This window comes from Petaurus breviceps, unplaced genomic scaffold (genome assembly GCF_028583685.1).
Source record: "Petaurus breviceps papuanus isolate PSGF00001 unplaced genomic scaffold, PetGlider_PUasm1.0 90823, whole genome shotgun sequence".
In the NCBI taxonomy this organism is placed as follows: Eukaryota; Metazoa; Chordata; class Mammalia; order Diprotodontia; family Petauridae; genus Petaurus; species Petaurus breviceps.
The window spans coordinates 3,437,900-3,460,955 of record NW_027187352.1 but is presented as its reverse complement, the minus strand read 5'-3'; the positions used below and the strand labels follow the sequence as shown (position 1 = coordinate 3,460,955).

The 23,056-nt window shown below is 44.1% G+C and overlaps 1 protein-coding gene across 4 annotated transcripts; it reads left to right on the top strand.

The window, feature by feature from the left end:
• Nucleotides 1–1,650: 1,650 nt before the first annotated feature.
• On the top strand, nt 1,651–20,078 carry KCNE3 (potassium voltage-gated channel subfamily E regulatory subunit 3). 4 transcript variants are annotated; one of them, XM_069070841.1, is made up of 3 exons: nt 1,651–2,316; nt 9,667–9,708; nt 17,537–20,078. In XM_069070841.1, exon 3 carries the CDS (start codon nt 17,589–17,591, stop codon nt 17,886–17,888), a length of 300 nt encoding a protein of 99 aa, XP_068926942.1. In that variant the 5' UTR covers nt 1,651–2,316; nt 9,667–9,708; nt 17,537–17,588; the 3' UTR covers nt 17,889–20,078. The 4 variants fall into 4 exon arrangements, with proteins under 4 accessions (XP_068926942.1, XP_068926941.1, XP_068926944.1 ...); XM_069070840.1 differs by lacking the exon at nt 9,667–9,708; XM_069070843.1 differs by lacking the exons at nt 1,651–2,316; nt 9,667–9,708 and adding an exon at nt 8,254–8,932.
• Nucleotides 20,079–23,056: the final 2,978 nt, after the last annotated feature.

The window sequence follows — 23,056 nt, the reverse complement described above, 5'->3', positions numbered from 1 at the left end:
GCTTCTCTGGGCTTCAGTTCCTTTTTGGCAATCTGTTAAATGTTGGACTTGGACTAGATATTTTAGTTTCCTTTCAGCCACAAATCTTCAATCCTATGTTAGTTCCACCTTCCACTGCCCTGATCAGAACACATCTGGAGTATTGTGTGCTGCTCTGGGGACACATTTTGTCACATTTTAGGAAAGGCATTGACAAGCTGGGAGTGTGTCCAGAAGGGGGTGAATGGGATGGTGAGGAGACATGAGGCCACACCATAAAAGGATAGGAATGAGGATATTTATCCTTGAGAAGAGAAGATTTAGGGGAAACATGATAGCTTTCTTCAAGTATTTGAAGACTGTCAGGGAGAAAAGGGATTATACTTGTTTTGCTTGGCACCAGAGTCCAGAAATAGGAGCCATGAGTGAAGGGTACAGGAGGCAGATTTCAGCTGGATGTAAGAAAGATCCTCCTAAAGTGTAACGGGCTGCCTTGGGAAGTAGTGGTGTCCTGGTTAGTGAAGAGTTTCCAGAAAAGGCTGAAGGACTTGTCAGGGAGGTTGTAGAGTGGAATCCTGACCAGTTCCTATAGGGAGGGGGTGGAGAGGAAAGGAACAAACTTTTATTATGTACCTACTACATGCCAAACATTATACTCAGCATTTTACATATATTGTCTCATTTGATTCTTTCAACCACCCTGGGATTAACCCCATTGTTGAGGAAACTGAGGCAGAGGTTGACTGTCTTCCTGGAAGAATTATGATCTGGGGACTCTTCTAGACTTTCTCTACTATGTCCTAGAAATCTCTTCACCCTGGAAATTCATTCCACTCTTGTACTTCATATAAGTACCCCTCTCTCCTATTGCCTCTCCCTCTGATTAGCTGTTTTGTTTCTTCCCCAACCTTAATTGAAGCTCTGAACTGCATGGGGGGGGGGGAGAGGGGGGGAGAATCAAGGTACTGGTTTATCAAGAAAAAAAAAGCCCAACAATTTAGAAATAAATTCTAATCCCAGCTCTGATACCCGATTACCTGAAGGAACTTATGAAAATAATTTTCCCTCTACTGAGTCTCAGTTTCCTAATCTGTAAAATTGAAATAGATTATTTCATATGTAGAGATTATGATAGACAGATGATAGATAGATAGATGATAGATAGATGATAGATAGATAGATAGATAGATAGATAGATAGATAGATAGATAGATAGATAAAGTTCCTTTGTAGCTCTTAAAAACCACAACTTCTAACTTTGAGGAGTGTTCCCTACCCTCTCCCATCTTAACCCTAAACTGGCCTCCAGGTCTCCTGCGGCAGGAGGTGGTAGGGGAGAGAAGGAAGAGGGGGGACAGGGATTCTTCATTCTACTGTTAAACCTAGAAATGGCTAAGGAAGCTGAGGCCCAGATGAGAGGGTGAGAAGGGAGTGAGTTGAGTGCTAAGCTTTCTGGCTCTGGCCAGAAAACAAGCCCAGCCCTGCACTTCCCCACCTCCCACCCACTCACCCCCTAACAAACCCATTGCCCTAGCTGGGAAATGGGCGCTGGTTCTCTTTGAGACTGGCACAAGGGAACCAACGGAAGACTTGGAGGGAGGAGGTTGAGTGTGAGCAAGGGGCCCACAGGGATGGGACGGGGCGGGGCGGAGTGGGGCGGGGCGGGGCGGTCAAGAAACTGGAGGAAAAAAAAGTCAGACTCTGAAGAGTCTGGAGCCCAGAACATCTGGGTGAAGCTGGGGAATTTAGGGGATGTAGAGAAAACACCTAGAGGTGGGCCTGGAAAGAACTCCGAGGAATCTGCAGTGAAAGAGCCCTTGAGGGATTCAGGGAGAAAGAAGGCTGACTTAAAGAGATCGTTCGAGGGCCAAGAGTTCTGCAGGAGAGGCTCGCAGGGAGAGGGTTGGGGATCCAAGGCAGAGAGAGCCCCGAGGAGAATCACGGCGGGAGAGAACCCTAGTGTGAGGAGTGGATTGAGCGAGGAGCTAGTCAGATAGCTGAGCGAAGATTATCAGAGACCACCCGGTGGCTCACACTGGAGAGACCCTGGAGGGCGATCACTTGGAACTAACCCAGAGAAGTATGGCACGGGGAGAACTGTGAAGGTGATCGCTGAGGGAAAGAACCTTAAGGGACGCTCTCCTAATACTGGGGGACTAGAAGGGGGTGGAAGAGAGAAGCTCGTGGAGAGCACCTAGGGGGGGTCTGCGCGGGGATCGAGCTTGGTTTGAGCAAGCGTGGGTTCCCTAAGGGTAGCGCTGGCACAGAAGAGCACCTCGCACTGAGCAGCGGCAAAGGAGGCAGAGGAGGCTGACGCACGTGGGCCGAGGGGCGTAGGTAAGGCTGCAGTCTGGAGGAGCTGGAGCGGGCTCCTCGTTGGGCGATATGAAGGGCACGCGACTCCTCTACGAGCTCGGGTCAGCTCCTGCGCAGGTGTGAGGGCCAGGAGAGGTCAGGAGCTGGGACACAGGCACACTGATGAGCCCAGAAATAGGGAAAGCGGGAGAGGGGTGCCCTAGGGAAGCCTGCCCTGATGTCTGCCTCCCGCTTCCCTTTCTTTGTCCTCTACTGCAAGCCCAGGCTAGAGACTCAGGATGGTTTCCCCCCTCCTTGCTGTGGTACATGAGATCTGGGCTAGAAGCCAGGAGACCTAGGTTCCTCCGCTAATTTACTCTATGATCTTGAGTAAGTTACTCGAACCCTTTCTTCCCCTTTGAGGGGAAGGAGTGGGCTGGAGAATAAGAGAATAGACATTTATATAGAGCCTACTATGTGCCAGGCTAAGTTTGTGGGGTTTTGTTTTTTTTTTTTCAAATTATTACTTCATTTGAGCTTTACAACAACCCCTTTGGTAGGTGCTATATCCCCACTTTAGAATTGAGGAAACTGAGGCAACAGTTAAGTGACTTGCTTGCCTAAATCCAATCTCAGACACCAGCTGTGTAACCCTGGTTAGGTCACAGCCTCAGTTTCCTCAGTTGTAAAATGAGGATAAAAATAGTACCATCTTTCATTTAAAGCTTAGTACAATACCTGGCACATAGTAGGCACTATATAAAGGTTTATTCCTTTCCCCCTTTTTAGTTACGTGACTAATGTGTCTGAGGCTGAATTTGAATTCATCTTCCTGTCTTCAGGCTCAAAATTATATCCACCTAGCTGCTCTTTGAATACCTTCTTTATCCTTCCCAAGACAGAAAAAAAAAAAAGATTCTGAATGCTGACTTGTTTCCTGGAAGGAAGAATTGGAAGAGAAAGCAGGTGTTGGGTACCTACTAGCATAAATCACAAAATGTTAAGTCAAAGCTCAAAGGGACCTTAGAGCATAGCTAGCCCACTACTTCCTTCCACATCCTCATTTTGCAAATGGAGAAATTGAGACCCTAAAATGGAGAAACTGAGACCCTTTTGGAAATGGAAATGGAAAATGTCTTGACTGAGGTTACATAGCAAGCCAGTGACAGACAATCCGAATTTAGAACCCAGGTTTCCTGACAGCCAGTCCAGGTCACTAACACTATCCTGCATTGGGATTTTAAACTCATTCAATCAATCACCAGCTAAATTGTTCCAGCATCCCTGTCCTTTTGTCACACCCTTTCCCCACCCCATAGGATTCCATCCAGTCGGAATGCCTTTGAAAGAGGAAAGAACTAAAGGGGAGGAGAGGTGGGGAAGGTGTTGATTGAAAGGAGCAAAACACCTTGAGATTCTCTGGGTCTCTTTCACTTGGGCAGATGTTTCTACTCCTGAAAACTCTTTCCCAATACTTCATCTAGTTTGCTTTTCACCATGGCCCTACATTACTTCCTCCATTAAATTAGCAAGTCAGTTTAGTGTCTTTGAGCCTCAGTTTTCTCAAGAAGGGGGAAGAAGGGAGACTGAGGAGAACTTGGACTCAGTGGTATTAAATGGCTTGCCCAAGGTCACAAACTCTTTAAGTGTCACTACTGCTGAGGCTTAAATACAGATCTTTTTTTTAATTATTTTTTTTTTCCTTTTTTGAGGGGGAAGGGAGGGCAATTGGGGACTTAAGACTTGCCCAAGGTCACATGGCTAGTAAGTGTCTGAGGTCAGATTTGAACTCAGGTCCTCCTGACTCCAGGGCCAGTGTTCTATTCACTGCACCACCTGGCCTCCCTGACACAGATCTTTTGACTCAAGACCAGCTCAGAACTCTTCCCACTACACATCTTACTGTTCCTCAAAAATTGACTGCGCCCATTTTACAGGTGAGGAAACCATGTGAGAGGGGGGGTCATAGTACCTGAGAGTTGGAAGGGCCCACAGGAGGCTTCCAGTCTAACCCCCCAGCTTAAAAAGACAAGTCAAACAGCTGCTCTTGAAGTGTTTTGCCTAAAGTCCTACACACCCAGAGCAAGTCAGTGGCAGAACTAAGGTTAAGACCAACTCTTCTGACTTTGAGACCTTTCCTACTGAACTGGGTTATATGAGGAATATGACTTTATGACAATATGAGGAAGAAAGCAGATTCGGTCACTTGGGGAAGATGGAGCCTAAGGTCCTTTCTTGATTGGAAAGGAAAGGAAAAAATTATTTGAGGGAGCTCAGGACAGAAGATAAAAACGTGGAAATTAAGCTGAGAAAGGAGAAAACATAGTAGGAAAGACGATAGGTTGTCTCTTAAGGAGTGGCTTGAGGTAGGTAGGTGTGGGAGTGTGCCTGCCCAACCTCCCTTCCCTAGGCATACAATAGAGGGTGTTACTGGTGACTGGGACTTGGAATGTTTACCTTTTGCATCAAATGTCAGAGGCACTTTATCATCCCACTGAGCTTCAAAGGCCACTTAAAAAATCACTTCCCGGGATTAACCCCACCCCCTCTATCTGATAGGCTCTTTACCTTTTTTTCAGGTATTTCACTAACTTTTCCTGATATCCATCAACCAATTAGCAAGCATTTATTAAACACCAACTCTGAACCAGGCAGTGTAGAACACTGGACAAAGAGGAAAACACTTGCTGTCAAAGAAAACATACACACCTGTACATATATACACATGTGTGCACTTGTGCCTTATATATTTTAAACATTTTGTTGTTGTTCAGTCATGTCTGACTCTTCATGACCACATTTAGGGTTTTCTTGGCAAAGATAATAGAGTAGTTTATCATTTCCTTCTCCAGCTCATTTTACGGATAAGGAAACTGAGGCCAATAGGGTGAAGTGACTTGCCCAGGATCACACAGCTAGTAAATGTCTTGAGGCCAGATTTGAACTCAGGTCTTCCTGACTCCAGGCCTGGCACTGTATACATTGTGCCACCTAGCTGCCCCAATTTTTAAACATACTGGCATACATATGTTTATTTACATACATTTGTTTATTTATTTATTTATACACATGTGTATTTGTGTGACTGGACCTAGAATTCCATTGGTATAGGGAACTCTCAGGTGAGGAAACTCCCTCTACCAATGTAGATATGCATCTTCCTTACAATTTATAGGCCTGGGGAATTGCCTACAGAACTAAGAGTTTAAGACTTTTGCCCAGGGTCACACAAGCAGTATGTCAAAGGCAGAACTTGCTCCCAGGGCTTCCTGACTTTAAAGTCAGTTTTCTTTTCTTTTTTTTATTCAATTTTATTTTATTTTCAGTTCCAGATTCTCTCCCTCTCCCTCCTAATGAGAAATCAAGAAATATAAAACCCATGAAATCATGGAAAATAAATTTCTGCATCCATGTTCTTTTTTAAAAAATTAAAGAGAAAAAAGTATGTTTCAATTGCATTTTAAGTCCATCAGTTCTCTCTCTGGAGGTGGACGGAATTTTTCATCATGAGTCCCTTTGGAATTGTGGTGGGTCATTGTAATTAATGATCAGAGTCACTAAGTCTTTCACAGTTGATTATCTTTACTATATTGCTGTTATTGTGTAAATTGTTCTCCTGGTTCTGTTTGCTTCACTTTTCATCAATTCATGCAAGTCGTCCATTTTCCTGAAACCCTCTCCATCATTTCTTACAGCACAGTAGTATCCCCATTGAAATCATATACCACAGGGTGGCCAGGTAGCACAGCGAGTAAGAGCACTGGCTCCAGTGTCGGGATGACCTGGGGATCAAATCTGGGCTCAGATACTTAGCACCACACCCAGAAATAACTGGACGTGTAACCTTGAGCAAGTTACTTAACCCTGATTGCTTTAAAAAAAAAAAAGAAATCATATACCACAACTTGTCCAGCCATTCCCCAACTGATAGGTATTCCTTCAGTTTCCAATTCTTTGCCACTACAAAAAGAGCTGTTATAAATATTTGTACATAGGGGCCTTTTTCCTTTTTCTTTGATCTCTTTGGAAGTATATATACCTAACAGCAGAATCACTGGATTAAAGAGTATGCTCAGTTTAGTAACTTTTGGGTCATAGTTCCAAATTGCTTTGCAGAATGGTTGGAATAGTTTACAGCTCCACCAACAGTGCATTAGTGTACCTATTTTCCCATATTCTCCTCTAGTATCTGTCATTTTCCTTTTCTATCACCTCAGCCAATTTGATTACTGTGAGGTGGTACCTCAGAAATGTTTTAATTTTAATTTCTCTGATTATTAATGACTTAGGGCATTTTTTTCATATAACTATTGATGACTTTAATTTTTTTCCTCTGAAAATTGTGGGTTCATATGCTTTGACACTTTATCAATTGGGGAATGGCTCTTATTCTTATACATTTGACTCTGTTCCCTATATATTTGAGAAGTCAGACTTTTATCAGAGAAGGATTTTTTTCCCAATTTTCTTTTAATTTTAGTTTCACTGCTTTTACTTGTGCAAAACCTTTTCAACTTTATATAATTGAAATCATCCATTTTACCTCCTATGAACCTCTCTGTCTCTTAATATCAACTTTCTATTTACTATTTCACCATTACAATCTGGTACCCACCTCTATATTTGGATACTATATAGTACAGTTACTACTACCACCCCCACAATCCACCAGTAACTACTTATATTGATTAAGTACAAAGATTGAATGGCAAGCTTCATGAAGTCTCAAAATGATCTGGAGTTTTCTCCCATCCCATACCTTTTCTCTAAGCATGAATTGCCACTCCTCCCCCTTTTTCCCTCTTGAATTCCTTTTTATCCTTTAAACCTCAACTCATGAGCTGCCTCCTCCAGGAAGCCTTCCTTCTCTGTCCTCCCTAGTTAGTGATGACCTTTCTCTTTCTTGGATCACTTTGCACCTCCCTGATATGTTTATCCTATACGATGCTTTATCTAGGTTTATGTTTTGATTCCATGGTACAAACTGAACTCCATGAGGGCAGAGACTTCATCTTCATAAAACTTCCCCCTTCCCCACTCCAAAGCCTATAGGCTTGTCTCCCTGCCTCCAATTTCTTCCCAATCCACTCCATCCTCCACTCAGTTATCAGATTGCTCTCCCAAAAATGGAGGACTAATTACGTCACCTCCCCTATTCAGTAAATTCTAGTGGCTCCCTATAACCCCCAGAATAAAAAATTAAATCCTCTGTTTGACTTTTAAAGCTCTTCAAAATCTGGCCCTTCTACCTTTCCACTCTTCTTATAATTTCGTGGTTGAGTCATTTCAGTCAAGTCCGACTCTTGGTGACCCCATTTGGGGTTTTCTTGGCAAAGATACTTGGGTGACTTTGCCATTTCCTTCTCCAGCTCATTTTATAGATGAGAAAACTGAGGCAAACAGGGTGAAATGACTTGCCCAGGGTCACACAACTAGTCAGTGTCTGTGGCTGAATTTGAACTCAGGTCTTTCTGACCCCAGACCAGGCGCTCTATCCATAGCACCATCTAGCTTTTGTATATTTTTAGACCCCGCGACGCTGACCTCCCTGCTTTTCCTTACCCCAGGCACTCCATACTGTCTCCCTCCTTATCTCTTCCCCTGGCTTCCCTGGTTTCCTTTGAGTCTCAGCTAAAATCCCACCTGCTGAAAGAAGCCTTTCCTAATCCTCTTTAATCCTCGTGCATTCCCTCTGGGATTCTCCAGGTGTACTCTTGTTTGTATGTGTTGTCTCCTCTGTTAGACTGTAAGCTCCTCGAGGGCAGAGGCTGTCTTTTCTCTTTCTTTGTATCCTTGGTGCTTGGCACAGTTCTAGCACACCGTAGGTGCTTAATAAATGCTAATTACCCGCTAATCCTAAATGTTTGGTACACAGTAAGAGTTTGATTAAATCATTTCAGACATTTTATTTGGTAGGAGCTCAAAGAGAGGGGAGGGAGAAGCTGAGTATGATAAAGTGGAAAGAACCCAGGGCTTGGAAGGCAGAAGTCCTTGGTTTGGGTCTTAGCTCTACTATCTATTCTTGTAGAGTGATCTGAGACATGTCTCTTCTCCTGGCTGACCCTCAGTTTCTCCATTTGTAAAAGGAGGTCTTTGGATTAGATGTGATCCAAGAGTGAGATAGAATGTGATTAAGTCTTGGAAGCTGATGAGGTTTTGGATATAGGGTCAGGAGAGGGGAAGACACACCCCACCCACCCCCAAGTCACTCCAGGAATGGGGCATTTTGTGAGCAAAGAGACTACATTGACCCTGGCATATTTAGGGAATGGTGAATAAGGGTGTAGCAATAAGGAGGAAGGGAAAGGGGGAACTCTTGGTTCCTTCATGTTAGATCAAGACTGGAAAGAAGCCACAGAAAAGGGAAGTAGGAATGGGGTGAGAGGCCTTGTAGAGGATCACAGGGCTGCTTCCTTCCTGACACTGGATACAGTTGTTATTGGGCCCCCAGAAGTGGGGCAGGGCAGCAAAACCCTGATGCTGGACAGAAAACTGTGAGGCCGCTCATGATAGTACATGTGACCCTGACTTTAAACACGACACCCAAAATCGCTGACCTCCTGCAAGAAGCCTTCCCAGACTGGCTGCGTGAGGCTCCATAGGTTTTCTCCCCCCTGTCTGGCTCTCTGTTTCATAGGAATCCTCTTTAGAAGACTTGGTGAGTCCACCTTCGTGCTTGTTACATATCTCCCTCAGGCTAGGGCAGAAGGTGACTCCCCAGGATGGGGTGTGGGGCTCCCCCAGGACAAGGGCCATGTGTCCCCCTTGGGTCCTCAGGCTCTCTGAGGGCAGAGGCTATCTCCCCGTTCACACAGGGGTTTCCTGACAGCAAAGTCTGTGTCATCCCCCAAAACAGCAGGGAGAGGAAGGTCCCTTTCAGCAAGAGAGTGTGAAAGGAAAAGAATCTTTGTCATTAGAGAGTTAGCCTTGGCCACCTCGCTGAACTGTGTAATGAACAGAATCATCAAGGTCTTGGGTCAGCACCTGCCTCAGACGCTTCCTAGCTGTGTGACCCCAGGAAAGTCACTTCACCTGTTTCCTCATCTGTAAAAGGGAGATGTAAAAGTACCACTGACTTCACAGGATGGTTGTGAAGACCAAGCAAGATGGTGTAAAGTATGATATAAATGCTAGCTTTGCTACAGGACCATCACTGAGGATGGGTTCTCAGTGTGCAGCCCCCTGCCCGACGTTCTTCACTCCTTCTGTCATTCAGTAATGAAGCCTGGTTCTGTCATTTTTACCTTCTTCTGGCTGGAGAGAGAGGTTCTGGCATCCTGGAGTCGGGGGTGGGGAGAGGAGAGAGAAAGCACAAGTATGAAAACTGGGCCAGACGGTCTGAGTGTCAGAGCTGGAGTTGGGTTTCATCTAGCCTGTCTTTTTGTTTTACAGAGGCCCAGAGCAGGGAAGGAACTTGCTCTACTCCACCAACCTGTAAGTGTCCTATAGGGAACTTTAACATAATCATAGCTGTCACTGATATAGCCTTTAAGGTTTGCAAAGAGCTCCAGGGGTTAACTCATTTGATCTTCACCATGACCCTGGGAAGTAAGTGCTCTTATTGTCCCCATTTTACAGATAAGAAAACCAAGGCAAATAGAAATTAAATGACATACCCAGGGTTACTCAGCTAGTAAGTGTCTGAAGTCAGGTCTTCCTAACTCCCAAGATCTACCCTCTATCTGCCACACCACCTAGTTGTCTCCACTTTAACCCAGATCTCCTGGTTTGGAGCCCAGTGCTCATTGCATTCTGATACACTGCTCCTTGGGCCAATTTTAGAGATTCCCCCCCCACACACACACAGGACTCCTCACCGAGCCCCTATCCCTCCTCAGTCTTCATCTCTCTGTTTGCCCCATGGCCTGGTCTTCTATGGGCTCTGCTTCAACATTCTTCTCTCCTCCTGCCCACCTCTGCTCCTGTTTAGGTCAGGCATTTGTAACCCTGTTCTTCCAAGTAGCAGTCTTTGCAAGAGGCTGTATCCTTGCAAAATAGAGCTGTGAGCCCTGAGGGCAGAAGTGCCCTGACGTGGGGATGAGTTAATTATAGGAATAATGAGGGCTATACTCGGCCATCTTACCTCCCCAATGGCTGCTCAAAGTCATAGAGCACACAGAACTGCAGAACAAGGGTTGTTGCTTGCCCTATAGAACACAAAAGCAGAAAGAATGCTTCTGCAACACAGAAGGTCAGAGCTAGAAGGAACCTTAGAACACAGAATGTCAGAGCTGAGAGGGCTCTTAGAACACAGAATGTCAGAGCTGAGATGGGTCTTAGAACACAGAATGTCAGAACTGGGAGGGACCTTAGAACACAGGCTATCTTATCTGGAAGGAACCTTAGAACAGAACATTAGAGTTTGAAGAGAATATAGAACAATGAATTCAGAGCTGAGAGGGCCCTTCAGATCTTACCCAAAGCTCTCATTTTACAGAGAAGGAAACTGAGGGCACAAGATTTGTATGGAGGAGCCCTGACTTCCACCTCAAAGGTCTTCCCATTGCTCCTCTCCCCTTCCCCATAAGGTCTCTTGTTACCATTACAATTCTGTTCCTCTTATTCTTCTTAAAGATTTCTTTTTGACTTCCTGAGTTTCCTGTGAAACCACAAATACCCCTTGGAAATTGGATTGCCTCAGACTCATTATTAGCACTTTTAAAGTGTTATCTCATTTGATTCTCAAAATCCCAGGAGGTAGGTACTATTATTATTCCCATTTTATAGTTGAGGAGACTGAGGCATCCATGTTAAGTGACTTGCCCTGGGTCACACGGCTAGTAAGTGTCTGAGGTTGGATTTGAACTCAGGTCTTCCTAACTCCAGGAACAGCACTCTAGCCACTGCACCACCCAGCAGCCTCCAGGAAAGTGTAATCCAAGGAATAATATCTGGGAAGGGTTTCTGAGGAGTCAGGGGGAGTAAGAAGGTGCCAGATGTATACTGCTTTGTCTTTAACAGTTCATTTCTGAGACCTGTCTAGGTTCTTCTGTCACCAACTTGATCCACCTGAGCCCACTGAAGGAAGTAGGAGAGGAGAAATGGCAGAGCCCACAGCCTGGGGCAGCTAGGAAGGTTCTGACACTTGATGTGTGACATTGGATAAGTCCTTTCCCCTCCCTAGCTCTTAGCATGTCCAACTACAAAATGAAAGAGTTGGTCTGAGTGACTTTTGAGATCCTTTCCAGCCCTGAAATTCTGTGATTCTATCAAAGCCCTGGAGGTGCTGACATTCTGTGTTCTAATAAGGTCCTTTCCATCCCTCGAATCTCGATTTTATGAAATCCTCTGTTGTACCAGCCCGGGTTTGAGACTATGGTCTGGGTTTTGTTTGTTTCTGTCTTTCCCCTATCCTCCCTCCCCCTTCTCTCCCTGCGAGGCTTTCTGTCCCATCCATCTCCCAGGAGGAGGAGAGACAGAGAAGTCTTGGGGAATCAGGGTAGGAGGTAACAGAGCCCAGGAGAAGCCCCCTAATCTGGACCACAGAGGGTAAGTCAAGAGCCTCTACAGAGGGATTTCAGAACTCGAGATTAGTCTTCTTTTGGTTTCAATCAATCAGTAAACATGTATTAAGCATCTGCTATGTGCCAGGCACCGTGCTAAACATTAAGGATGCAAGAAGAGACAAAAGACAAAATCCTCCCTTCAAGGAGCTTACAATTGAATGGGGGAAGCAACATGCAAACAAATATATACAAAGCAAACTATAGACCGGATAAATGAGGAATAATTAACAGAAGGAAGGGACTGGAATTTAGAGGTTGGGGAAGGCTTCCTATAGAAGGGATTTTAGTTGGGATTTAAAGGAAGCCAAGGAGGTCAATAGTCGGCCAGAGGAGGAAGAGCATTCCAGTCATGGGGGACAGCCAGAGAAAATTCTGAATGGAGATAGAATGTCTTGTTTGTGGGACAGCCAGGAAGCCAGTGTCACTGGATCAGAGGATGTATGGAGGAATGAGGTGTAAGAAAATTGGAAAGGAAGGAGGAGACTAGGTTATTAAGGACTTTGAATGCCAAACAGAGCATTTTCATATTTGTTCCTGAAGAAAATAGAGAGCTACAGGAGTTTATGGAGTAGGTGAGTGACATAGTCAGACCTTCACTTTAGGAAAAATCACTTTAGTGACTGTAATGGACGATGGATTGGAGAGGGGAGAGACTTGTAGCAGGCAGACCTCCCAGCAGCTATTTCAGTAGTCCAGGCATGAGGCAGTGAGGGCCTGTACCAGAGTAGTGGCAGTGTCAGGACAGAAAAGGGGCATATTGAAGAGATGTTGCAAAGGTGAAATCAACAGGCAGCAGATTCAATGTGGTGTGTGGGGCTAGTGAGGAATTCAAGATGACTCCTAGGTTACAAGTGTACAAGACCGGGAAGATGGAGGCGTCCTCTGTAGTTATTTTGAGGATCAAATGCATTTGTATTTGTAAAGTGCTTAGCACAGCTCCTGGCCTATAAAGTACCTGGTGCTTTATAAATGCCAGCAATTTATGATTAGAAGGCTGAGACTCAGAAAAGGCAAGTGAATTATAAGTTCACACAACTAGTTAAATGTGGAATCTGGGACCCAAACTCTGGTCTTGTGGTTCTAAATCAAGCCCTCTCAGCTTAGGTCCTATATTTTCTTCCTGCAGCCCAGCCAAAGTGGTATACCAACCACAGGGTGCTGACCTTGAAGGACTGTGTCACTTATGATGGAAGATGGAAATAATCTGTGCTGGCGTCTGATAGGACCCTATCATGTTGCCCTAGTTGGGTTGCTCCCAACCTTGCCCTTGGAATCAGGGGATATGAAGGAGGGGGTTCATCAGTGTTTACGGAAAAACGAGGACAACTTTGACCTATCTTTGCTAGGGAATAGGCCTTTGGCTTAATATATTTGGGATTAGGCGGCTTCCGTTAATCAGTAGCACTAATACCTCCAAAGTAGAAGGCCCCCCATCCTTCCTTCCTACCTAAATGGCAACCAGTAGTTTATAAGGATATATATAGTCTGTGGAGAGACCCTTGGGAGGAACATATGGCTCCTGCCCTTAGGGACTGCCTAATTTTAGATCAGGCCCCTGCTCTTAAGGGACTCCCTGGTCTAAGGGGAAGACAAGGTCTATGTTCTCATGGTTCCCTTGGACTCGGGATTTCTGGTTAGAAAGGAAGACAGGACCCAGGACATGCCAAGGTCCTGAGGCCTCTGACACAGATTGTAATTATTGTTTAATCATTTTAGTCCTGCCCAACTCTTTGTGGCCCCATTTGGGGTTTTCTTGGCAAAGATACTGGGGGTCTTTGCCATTTCCTTCTCCAGCTCATTTTACAGATGAGGAAACTGAGGCAAACAGGGTTAAATGACTTGCGTACGGTCACTCAGTTAGTAAGTGTTTGAACTCAGGAAGAGGAATATTTCTGACTTTAGGCCTGATACTCCATCAACTGTGCCACCTAACTGCCTGCTCTAACACAGTTATACCCAACTGAAGAGAAAAGGGCTCAGAAGTGATTATCAGAGATGCAATCTTTTCTTACCCTGTAACATCATGTACTTAAGATCTCAGGCAGCTTATCATACAACCTGATGCTGAAGACTTTTCCCAGTGACACACCCAACTCTAGGAGTAGATGACAGACACACTCTGGAACCAGGATCCCTGGAGCCCCAATATTGTGCCACAAAGATGACCCTCCTGGCCTTTTTTTTTTCTTTTTGCTTGCTTGCTTTCTGTCATACTCAGCTTTGTCTCTGAAATATAATGGGCCAGGCTATGCACTAACCCAGAGGCCTGGGCTCTCCCTGCCTTTACCTGCTTCCTACCAGTAGCCTCAAAATTGGGGGGAAGAGGGCAGTTCTCTTCTTAAGTACTGGCAATATTTGTTGCCTCCCAGTCCAAACATCTCAACTTCCCTGGAACCCCAATTGTGGGAATAGGATAAGGAGCAATCAGGAAAGTCTTTCTGGAGTAGGTGAGCTCAGGAGGGCCCTGAAAGCAGGGAAGTCTCATGGTTACTGCATCATTTGCCAGAGGAGTGGGTGTCCCAGGAAAGGGGGAAAGACTCATCTCTTTGTGCTTTGTAGACTGAGAGACTTAGAGAAACACCTTTCTTTGTAACCTTTTGGTAGGTACCATTGCTGGTAAGAGTGGAGACCAGGGCCCTCTCTACTGAGCAGTAAAGCCCAGGCTGAAACAAAGCCTTCTTCCTCCCCCATCTCTCTTCAGGCCTTGACTTCTCTCTCCCTAATAACAAACTTCCACATTGGTGATCATAAAGCCCTTTGATCTCCATTATCTCATGTCATCCTCAGTAGAGTGAGGTAGGCAGAGCAGGAGGTATTGTCCCCAATTTACAGCTGATGGAACAGAAACTTGTTGAGGCGAAGCGACTTGTCCATACAGCTTTATTAGCTAAAGAAGCATGGGTGGAGGCAAGGCTCAGATTAGATGCACTAGCCATCCCTTTCCACAAAATCCGAGTGAAGCCTGCAGGTCCATTTCACAGTTAAGTAGACTGAGGCACAGAAAGAGGAAGGGGCACCCCAAGACTACTGCCCAGAGGGTCTGGTCCATTCTTAGGGTATCCAGGGCAGCTGGGGTTCTTCAGGAAAATTTCCCCAGAGCCAAGATGAATATCCCTAGAAGGGTCGAGAAGAGCAAAGTGGGAATGCCTTCTCAATGGACAATTCAATTGAACAAACAATACTTTCCTTAGAGCGCTGTGTGCCCAGTGCTGGGCCAGATAAGAATTTAGATAAAGCCTGGTCCCTTCCCTAGTGGGGTTTATTACAATGCAAGATCTTGCACGGGAAATGCATCAGAGAGGTCCAGCAGAGAGCTATGTGAAGTCTGGGAGGAGAGAGAAGTCTTTACTAACTGGGGGATGCAAGTAGGGGAGGAAATCAGGGAAAGCTTCCTGGTGTTCTAAGTTGAGCTTTAAAGGATGGGTGGGAATTCAGTGATTTAAAAAAAAAAAGGTGAATAAACATTCTAAACACAGAGAATGGCCTGGGCAAAGGTGTAGAGGCTGGAAATTCTGGGGTGGATTTTGGGGACAGAATCAATCATTTTGACTTGTGTGTAGAATGTGTGGAGGGGTAGAATGTGTGGGTTGTGGTAAGGCTAGAAAGGTAGGTTGTAGAAGGCTTTGGACATCAGAATAAGAAATCTGAATTTTACTCAGAAGACAAGTTGCCACTGGAGATTTTCTATAACCAGACCTATGCATAAGAAAGATTATTCTGGTAGTAGATACAGGATGGATTGGAGAGGGGAGAAAGCAAAGGTGGGAGGACCTGTATGTTATTATAATAGTGACTATTATTATTAGTTATTATCCAGGATAATTATAATTATGGGGACATCTCATAGTGAGTAGAAAAGTGGAGATATTTGGAGAGATACTCTGTAAAGAATCTAGCCCTAGGCCTTGGGCCACTTAGAACTAATCTAAGTCCCTTGGCATGTGGCCCAGGCTCTCACCTTTTCAGTCATTTCTGTTGTGTCTGACTCTTTGTGACCCCTTGTGGGGTTTTATTGGCAAAGACACTGGAGTGGTTTGCCATTTCCTTCTCCAGCTCATTTTATAGATGAGGAAACAGAGGCAAACAAGGTTAAATGACTTGCTCAGGGTCACACAGCCGGGGCCAAATTTTCGGTCTTCCTGACTCCAGGTCCAGCACTCTATCTACTTTGCTACCTAGCTGCCCCTAAAAATAAGAACAGGATATTATTATTAAAAATAATAATAATAGCTATCATATACTTAGCACTTTTAAGTTGTTACAACCTTTTCCAACCCTCTTTTTATGTCAGATGAGGAAATGGAAGTCCAGAGGAATTTAGTGATTTAGACAAGGTCACACAAGTTATCTTATTTTACAAATGAGGAAACTGAGGCCCATACAGGGAGAATGTTTTGCCCAGGTTCACACAAACCTCAGACTGACCAAAGTCTAGAAACTAATATTAATACTTTTCGAAATGCTATATTCCTCCCAATTTAAAAAGTGGTAAATATTATAAATTGTAAATATTAGCCAGAATTCAGAATATGCTATAATCAACAACTTATACCCAATTCATCTGTCAACCAGTCTTTTTTTAATTTCCCCAGTGTGACCAGCCCCTTTCTTGGCTACCTTGGAGGAGATGGGAGAAAAAAAGAGACACAGATACTGGAAACAGAATACAGTACAATTCTGTGGGGTTCAGACTCTAGCAAGGGCTCTTAACCTGGCATCAGTGAACTTGTTTCAAAAAATATTTTTGTAACCACATTTCAATATAATTGGTTTCCTTTGTGATTTCATAGGATTCTGTGTATTTTCTTTTATGCTTTTAAAAACATGGTGATACAGAGAAGGGGTCCATAGAACTTATCAGTCTGCTCAGGGTGTCTGGACACAGAAGTCAACAAGAACTTTATTAGATGTTTACTGTATGCCCATGAGACACTTTGAACTAAGTATATTACAGACATCTCTAATGAAGTATTTCCCCAAAACCCTCCTGGCCTCAGAGCTTCCTTATTTCTGTCTAGGAAACTACCCTGTTTTACCATGGAAAGTCACCCCCCAATCCCAAGAGCCAATAAGCATTTATAAAGAGCTTACCTATATATAAGAGCTTAGCTTTTGCTAAACACTGGGAATACGCAAGCAGATTGATAGTCCCTGCCCTCAAGGAGTGTATATTCTAATGAGGGGAACCACATATAAAACAAACAAAAAAAGAAAAGTGGAGGGGTTTGTGGAGGGTCCCTGAAGGCCTGGTAGAGGCCAGAGTGGAGCCCAGAGAGGAATGAAGGAGGGAACCTAGTTGGTCTGGGCAAGTTCCTTAAAATGGAGCTTCTCAGAGAAACAAAAAGGTTAACAACGCCCAGTCTAGGAGCCATATAAAAGGCAAAGAAGGGAAAGGGCTCTGTGGCTTAGAAAGGCTTCCTGGAAGAGGTGGGACTGGATTTGGATCTTTAAGGAAGGGGTAAGGGAACTGGCATTTATAGGTACCTACTGTGTTCCAGGCACTTTACTAAGTATTTTGCCTATATTAGCTCATTTGATCCTTACAACAACCCTGGGAGGTAGCTGCTGTTATTATCCCCATTTTACAGTTGAGGAAACTGAGGCCAGCAGAGGTTGAGTGACTTGCCCAGGGTCACACAGCTAGTAAGTATCCAAGGATAGATTTGAATTCAGTTCTTCCTGATGAAGGTTAGGTATGGTTTCAAATAAAGAGAAACTCTCTCTCTCTCTCTCTGTCCCCCTCTCTCTCTCATCAGTTGGTGAGTTCAGCATCCTATTCCTACCCTGCTGCTGAGGCCTCCTAGGGCCATGGAGACTCCCAATGGGACAGAGCCTTGGTACGAGAGCCTGCAGGCAGTTCTGAGAGCACTGAATGCCACGCTACACCGGAGCCTTCCTTGTCAACCAGGACCAGGGCCAGGACCACTGCTGGGGAACCAGACCCAGGCTGGCAGAAACGACAATTCCTACATGTACATCCTCTTTGTCATGTTTCTCTTTGCTGCCACAGTAGGCAGCCTCATCCTGGGCTACACACGCTCCCGCAAGGTGGATAAGCGCAGTGACCCCTACCATGTCTACATCAAGAATCGTGTGTCAATGATCTGATGCCGTGGAGATGGCAAGGAGGTGGACCCAGGCATCCTGAGATTGGTAGAGGTCTGAGGCCCCAGCTGGGAAGTGGGATGCCGAGGTTCCAGCCTTCCAGATCTCCGAGGTTGAATCTGGCTATACCAGAGATCAGCCTAGGATTTAGAGCTAGGTCCACATCAGGTCCAACCCTCTCACTGACTGAAGACTAGGTTGGGACAGTGGTTTGCCTTAGATCACACAGGTGACTCAGTCCCTCAGTGCTCCCATATATAATTCAGTTCACCAGACATTTATTGCTCTGTTCATAGTGCCTTGGTTGGACCTGTGGAGGGCAGAGAAAAGAATACAACATCGTCCATGTTCTCATACACCTTATACTCTGGTAAAGGAGACATGTGCAGATAATCACAATGCAAAGCAGAATATACTAAGGACCATAATGAAAGTACAGACACAGGGCTGGATGGGCAGAGGGTGCTCAAAAGGAGGGAACATTTCTAGCTGGGGGGTGATCAAGGTTGGCATCTGGGTGGAGGTGGGGTGGGAGGTAGGGGACCAAGGAAGACTTCCTGGAAGAGGAGGCAGTATTAAGTGTTTGTGTGTGTGTGTGTGTGTGAGACAAAGCAATCACAGAAAGGTCTGGGCCACAGAAGATGGGCATGCCATGACTCAGGAAAGCCAGCTGAAAGACCTGATAGCAGTCTACCCTGGGAATTAACTGCTGCCAACAAGCATTTTCCCAGCAGCATCTGGGGCCATCTCCAGTCATCCTGATGTATATCTGGCCACTGGACCCAGATGGCTCCAGAGGAAACAGTGAGGTTGGTGACTTTGCACAGCCCTCCCTCACTTAAATCCAATTTACTTGCATGTCATGGCATCACCTCCCTGAAATCACATCCTCTTCGAGAACAAAGGACAAACAGCAATCCTAGCAGCAATGAGCAAAAAGGGGTCTATGAAAGACAGTGATCTGGAGAGTAGCCAGATCTGCACTGGGAGGCCTAGGGGCATGGTACACCATGATCGAGGCACATTGTGGACATAGCAGATAGAAACAAGACTGAGTGGGGATCTCCCCCAGCTGCTGCTGTCTTAGGCTCTGGGGTCAGCACTTCCTCACTGTGAGTTAATGTTAAATCTCTGGGTTTTCCAACTGTGACTTTTATAACTCAGGCTCTAGATACCATCTGGGTGTCCGGAGGACGGTGGCATGGTGAGAAGTCTGAACTTTGCCCTGTGGGCTATGTGGAGCCACAGGAGAGAGATGGGCTCTCAAAAGCTGTCCTTTGCAAAGATGACCATCAGGGTGTGAAAGAGAGGGGAAGAAGGACAATATACAGTCATATACCTTCAGAGTTGTAGAAATCCCAGCACAGGCCTCAGGAACAAGTAGCTGAGATAACCATTGGGCACATGAACCAGAGGTCCTTGGCCACCACCTCCACTATTCCATCTTCTTGGAATAGAAAGAGTCATGTTGCTACCCACCAGTCTTCCAAATGTCACCTTTGACCATCCAGCAAGAAATCATGCAGAAGGTCAGGGGACTGATGTTGGGTAGATGAACTGAGTCAGTAATGGAAAAGAGAGGACTAGGGGTGTCTAGGTGGCACAGTGAATAGAGCACTGGCCCTGGAGTCAGGAGGACCTGGGTTCAAATCCGGCCTCAGACACTTAACACAAAAACTAGCTGTGTGACCTTGGGCAAGTCACTTAACCCCAATTGCCCTGCAAAAAAAAAAAAGAAATAAAAGAGGACTGGGGGGCACAAGGGGAGGCAGAAAGAAGAGAGTCAGTGGACTGGGTGGGCGACTGGAATGTCCTCTTCTGTTGAAAATAATAACAATCATGCAAGGATCTAAGACAGCTTCAAAAGACCCATGATGGAAAATGTTGTCCACATCCAGAGAGAGAACTATGGAGTCTGAATGCAGATCAAAGCATAATATTTGCTTTCTCTCTTTTTTTTGTTTTGTTTTGTTTTTTCTTTCTCATGGTTTCTCCCATTCTAATTCTTTACAACATGACTAATGTGAAAATATGTTTAATAAGAATGTATATGTAGAGCCTTTATCAGATCACATGCTGTCTTGGGAAGCGAGGAGAGGAGGGAGGTGGAGAAAATTTAAAACTCAACTTATGGAAGTGAATGTTGAAAATTAAAATTAAATTAATTAATTTAGAGGAAAAAAATAATAACAATCCCTCAAGTCTGTGTAATGCTTCATTCCTTTTAAATCTATTTTCATGTGCTTCATCATTGGATACATAGAAACTCCCTTCAATAAGTAGTGCTGAAGGGCTATTCCTCCTATTTGACAGATAGACAAGCTGGGGCAAAATGAGTACCCCAGATTGTTTCCCAGGAAGTAGAGCCAGGATTAGAATCTGGATCACCTGACCCCTATGTAGAGTTTAGGCTGCATGAATAGAAGACCAGCCTAGTATTCAAGGAGATAGTAGTTTCACTGACCTCTATCCAACTCAGGACCCTAACCTGAAGTATTGCTTTCAGTTTTAGGCCACTTTTAAAGGACATTGACAAACTGGAACATATGCAGAGAAAGTCTCCATGGAAAAAGGATTAGATAACAATACTTTTTTGAGTATTATTGGAAAGAACCTGAGATATTCCTCCAAGAAGCAATGTACTATGGAGGATAAATCACAGAATTTGGAGTTGGCAAGACCTGTGTTCAAATCTTGCATCTGATATTCACTTGTCTGCATGACCTTTCTCCTTAGTTTTTAAAATCTTGGTATTTCTCACCTGTAAAATGGGGAAACTCACTGGTTGCTGTGAAACTCAAATGAGATCTGTATAGTGCCTTACAAACTTTAAAGCACTATATACGTGGTATCTAAAAAAAAATCTTAATGCAATTAAGGTTTTAAGTTGCACTAAGATTTTTTGGGACACCTGTATAAATGTGAGTGCACAGAATCATAGATTGAAGGTTGGCAGGAACCTTGGACAGCATCTGTTCCAAGCCCCACCCACTACAGATAAAGAACTGAGGCTGAGACATCAGGTAACTATATTCAGCCTAGAGAAGAGTCAGGGGAACTTGCTGTCTTCAGTGCTTAACACAAGTGTCTTACTCACTAGGTGCATAAGAAATGCTTTCTGATCTGACTTCTGGAATTTGAGAAGTTATCAGGGCAGGGGAGCAATCTTGTTCAATGTAGTCCCAGAGAACAGAACTTGGGGCTGTTGGGGAGGAGAGCTACAGGGAGACAAATTTCTACCCCCAATATAGGGGCAGGTGGAGCTGGGAGACCACCACCACACACTTGCCTTCAGCTCCTGCCATGCCCCATACACTGGCATGCATAGATATGCAGAAAGTTACCAGTTCACATTTTCATAGCATTTTAAGGCATGCAATGCACTTTCCTCATAATATCCCTTCAAGGAAGGGAGTAAAACTGCTTACTAAGCCCATTTTGCAGAAGTTAAATGGCTTTGCCCAAGATTACATGCCTAATAAATGGCAGAGCTGGAATTCAAAGCCTAAAGCTAAGCTTTTTGAAGCTGTTTAGTGTTCTTATATTTTATTCAAAGATAGGTAAGATTTTGAGCAATCAAGGCCCTTAATGTCATCTAATTCAACCCCCTCATTTCACTGATGAGGAAACTGATGCCCAGAGAATAATAATAGCCAGCAGTTATATAGTACTTTACCATGTTAACTCACTTTATCCTCACAACAACCCTGGGACATGGGTGCTGTTACTATCCCCATTGTATAGTTGAAGAAACTGAGGCAGACAGAGGTAAATTGTTTTGCCCAAGGGGTGAGGAACCTGCGGCCACAAGGCCACTTGTGGCCTTCTAGGTTCTCACTTTTGACTGAGTCCAAGTTTTACTGAACAAATCCTTTTATTAAGGGGATTTGTTCTGTGAAGTTTGAATTCAGGCAAAGGGCCACACTTGAGGACCTAGAAGGCCATGTTTGGCCTTGAGGTCCCAGCTTCTCCACCCTGGCAAGTCACACAGCTAGTAAGTACCTGAGGCTGGACCCAGTTCCAGGATCACCTGTTTCTAGGCACTATGGCATCACCTAGTAGCCAGAGAGATTGTATGACTTCTCCAAAGCTACACAGGTAAATGGCATATCTGGGATTCAAACTTGGGATATATGTGTATGTGTGTATATGTGTTTGTGTGTATGTATGTTTGTTTGTATGTATGTATGTGTACATACACATACATGTATGAACAAAAGTACTTCCCTAATAGTAAAGTGGTCAAAGGATACAGTTTTCCAGAGAAAAACTGCAAACTATTAGCAATATATGAAAGAATGTTCCAACTCACTAATAACAGAAATATGAATCAAAACAACACAGAGATTTCACCTCACAACCTTCAAATTGGCAAAGATGACAAAAGATGGGAATAGTCAATGTTGGAGGGGTGTAGGAAGATTGACCTGCACATCCATTGTCTGAGCTGTGAATCAGTACAACCATTTTGGAAAGTGATTTGGAATTGTGCAAATAAAGTGACTAAAATGCCTATGCCCTTTTACCTAGGTATTTCACTATTAGGCTTATACCCTAAAGAAACTATTGGTAAGAAGAAAGTTCCCATATATACCAAAATATTTATAGCAGCATTGTTTTGTGATAGCAAAGAATTAGAAACAAAAGTAGATACCCACTGACTAGGTAGGAATAGCTAAACAAATTATGGTACATGAATGCAATGGAATATCATTGTGCTGTAAGAAATATGATGAATACAGAGAAGTATGAAAAGATCTTTATGAACTGATACAAAGTGAAGTAAGCAGAGCCAAGAAAACAATATGCACAATGATTACAACAATGTACATGGAAAGAACAACCTGAAAATATTCAAAATTGAATCTTATAAAATTACAAAGAACCAGTATGGCTCAAAAGAAGAGATGAGAAGCCCTTACCTTACCCTTTTGTGGAAGTGGAAGATCTATGAGTATGGTACATTGTACACATTTTCAGACTTTTTCAATGTATTGATCAGTTTTATTGATTTTTTTTTTGTTTTAAAAATATTATATTTTATATAGAATGGCTCTCTGGGAGGAGGAGGGGAAAGACATTAGGGAAAATTTTGGTAATGTAAAAAAAATCAAATGTTTTTAATTTTTAAAATGGTATCTCAATTAAAAAAAACAAATAGATGATTTTAT

Bases quoted from the DNA above. Each gene is read 5' to 3' on its own strand.
- KCNE3 (XM_069070840.1), top strand. From the start codon at position 17,589: ATGGAGACTCCCAATGGGACAGAGCCTTGGTACGAGAGCCTGCAGGCA.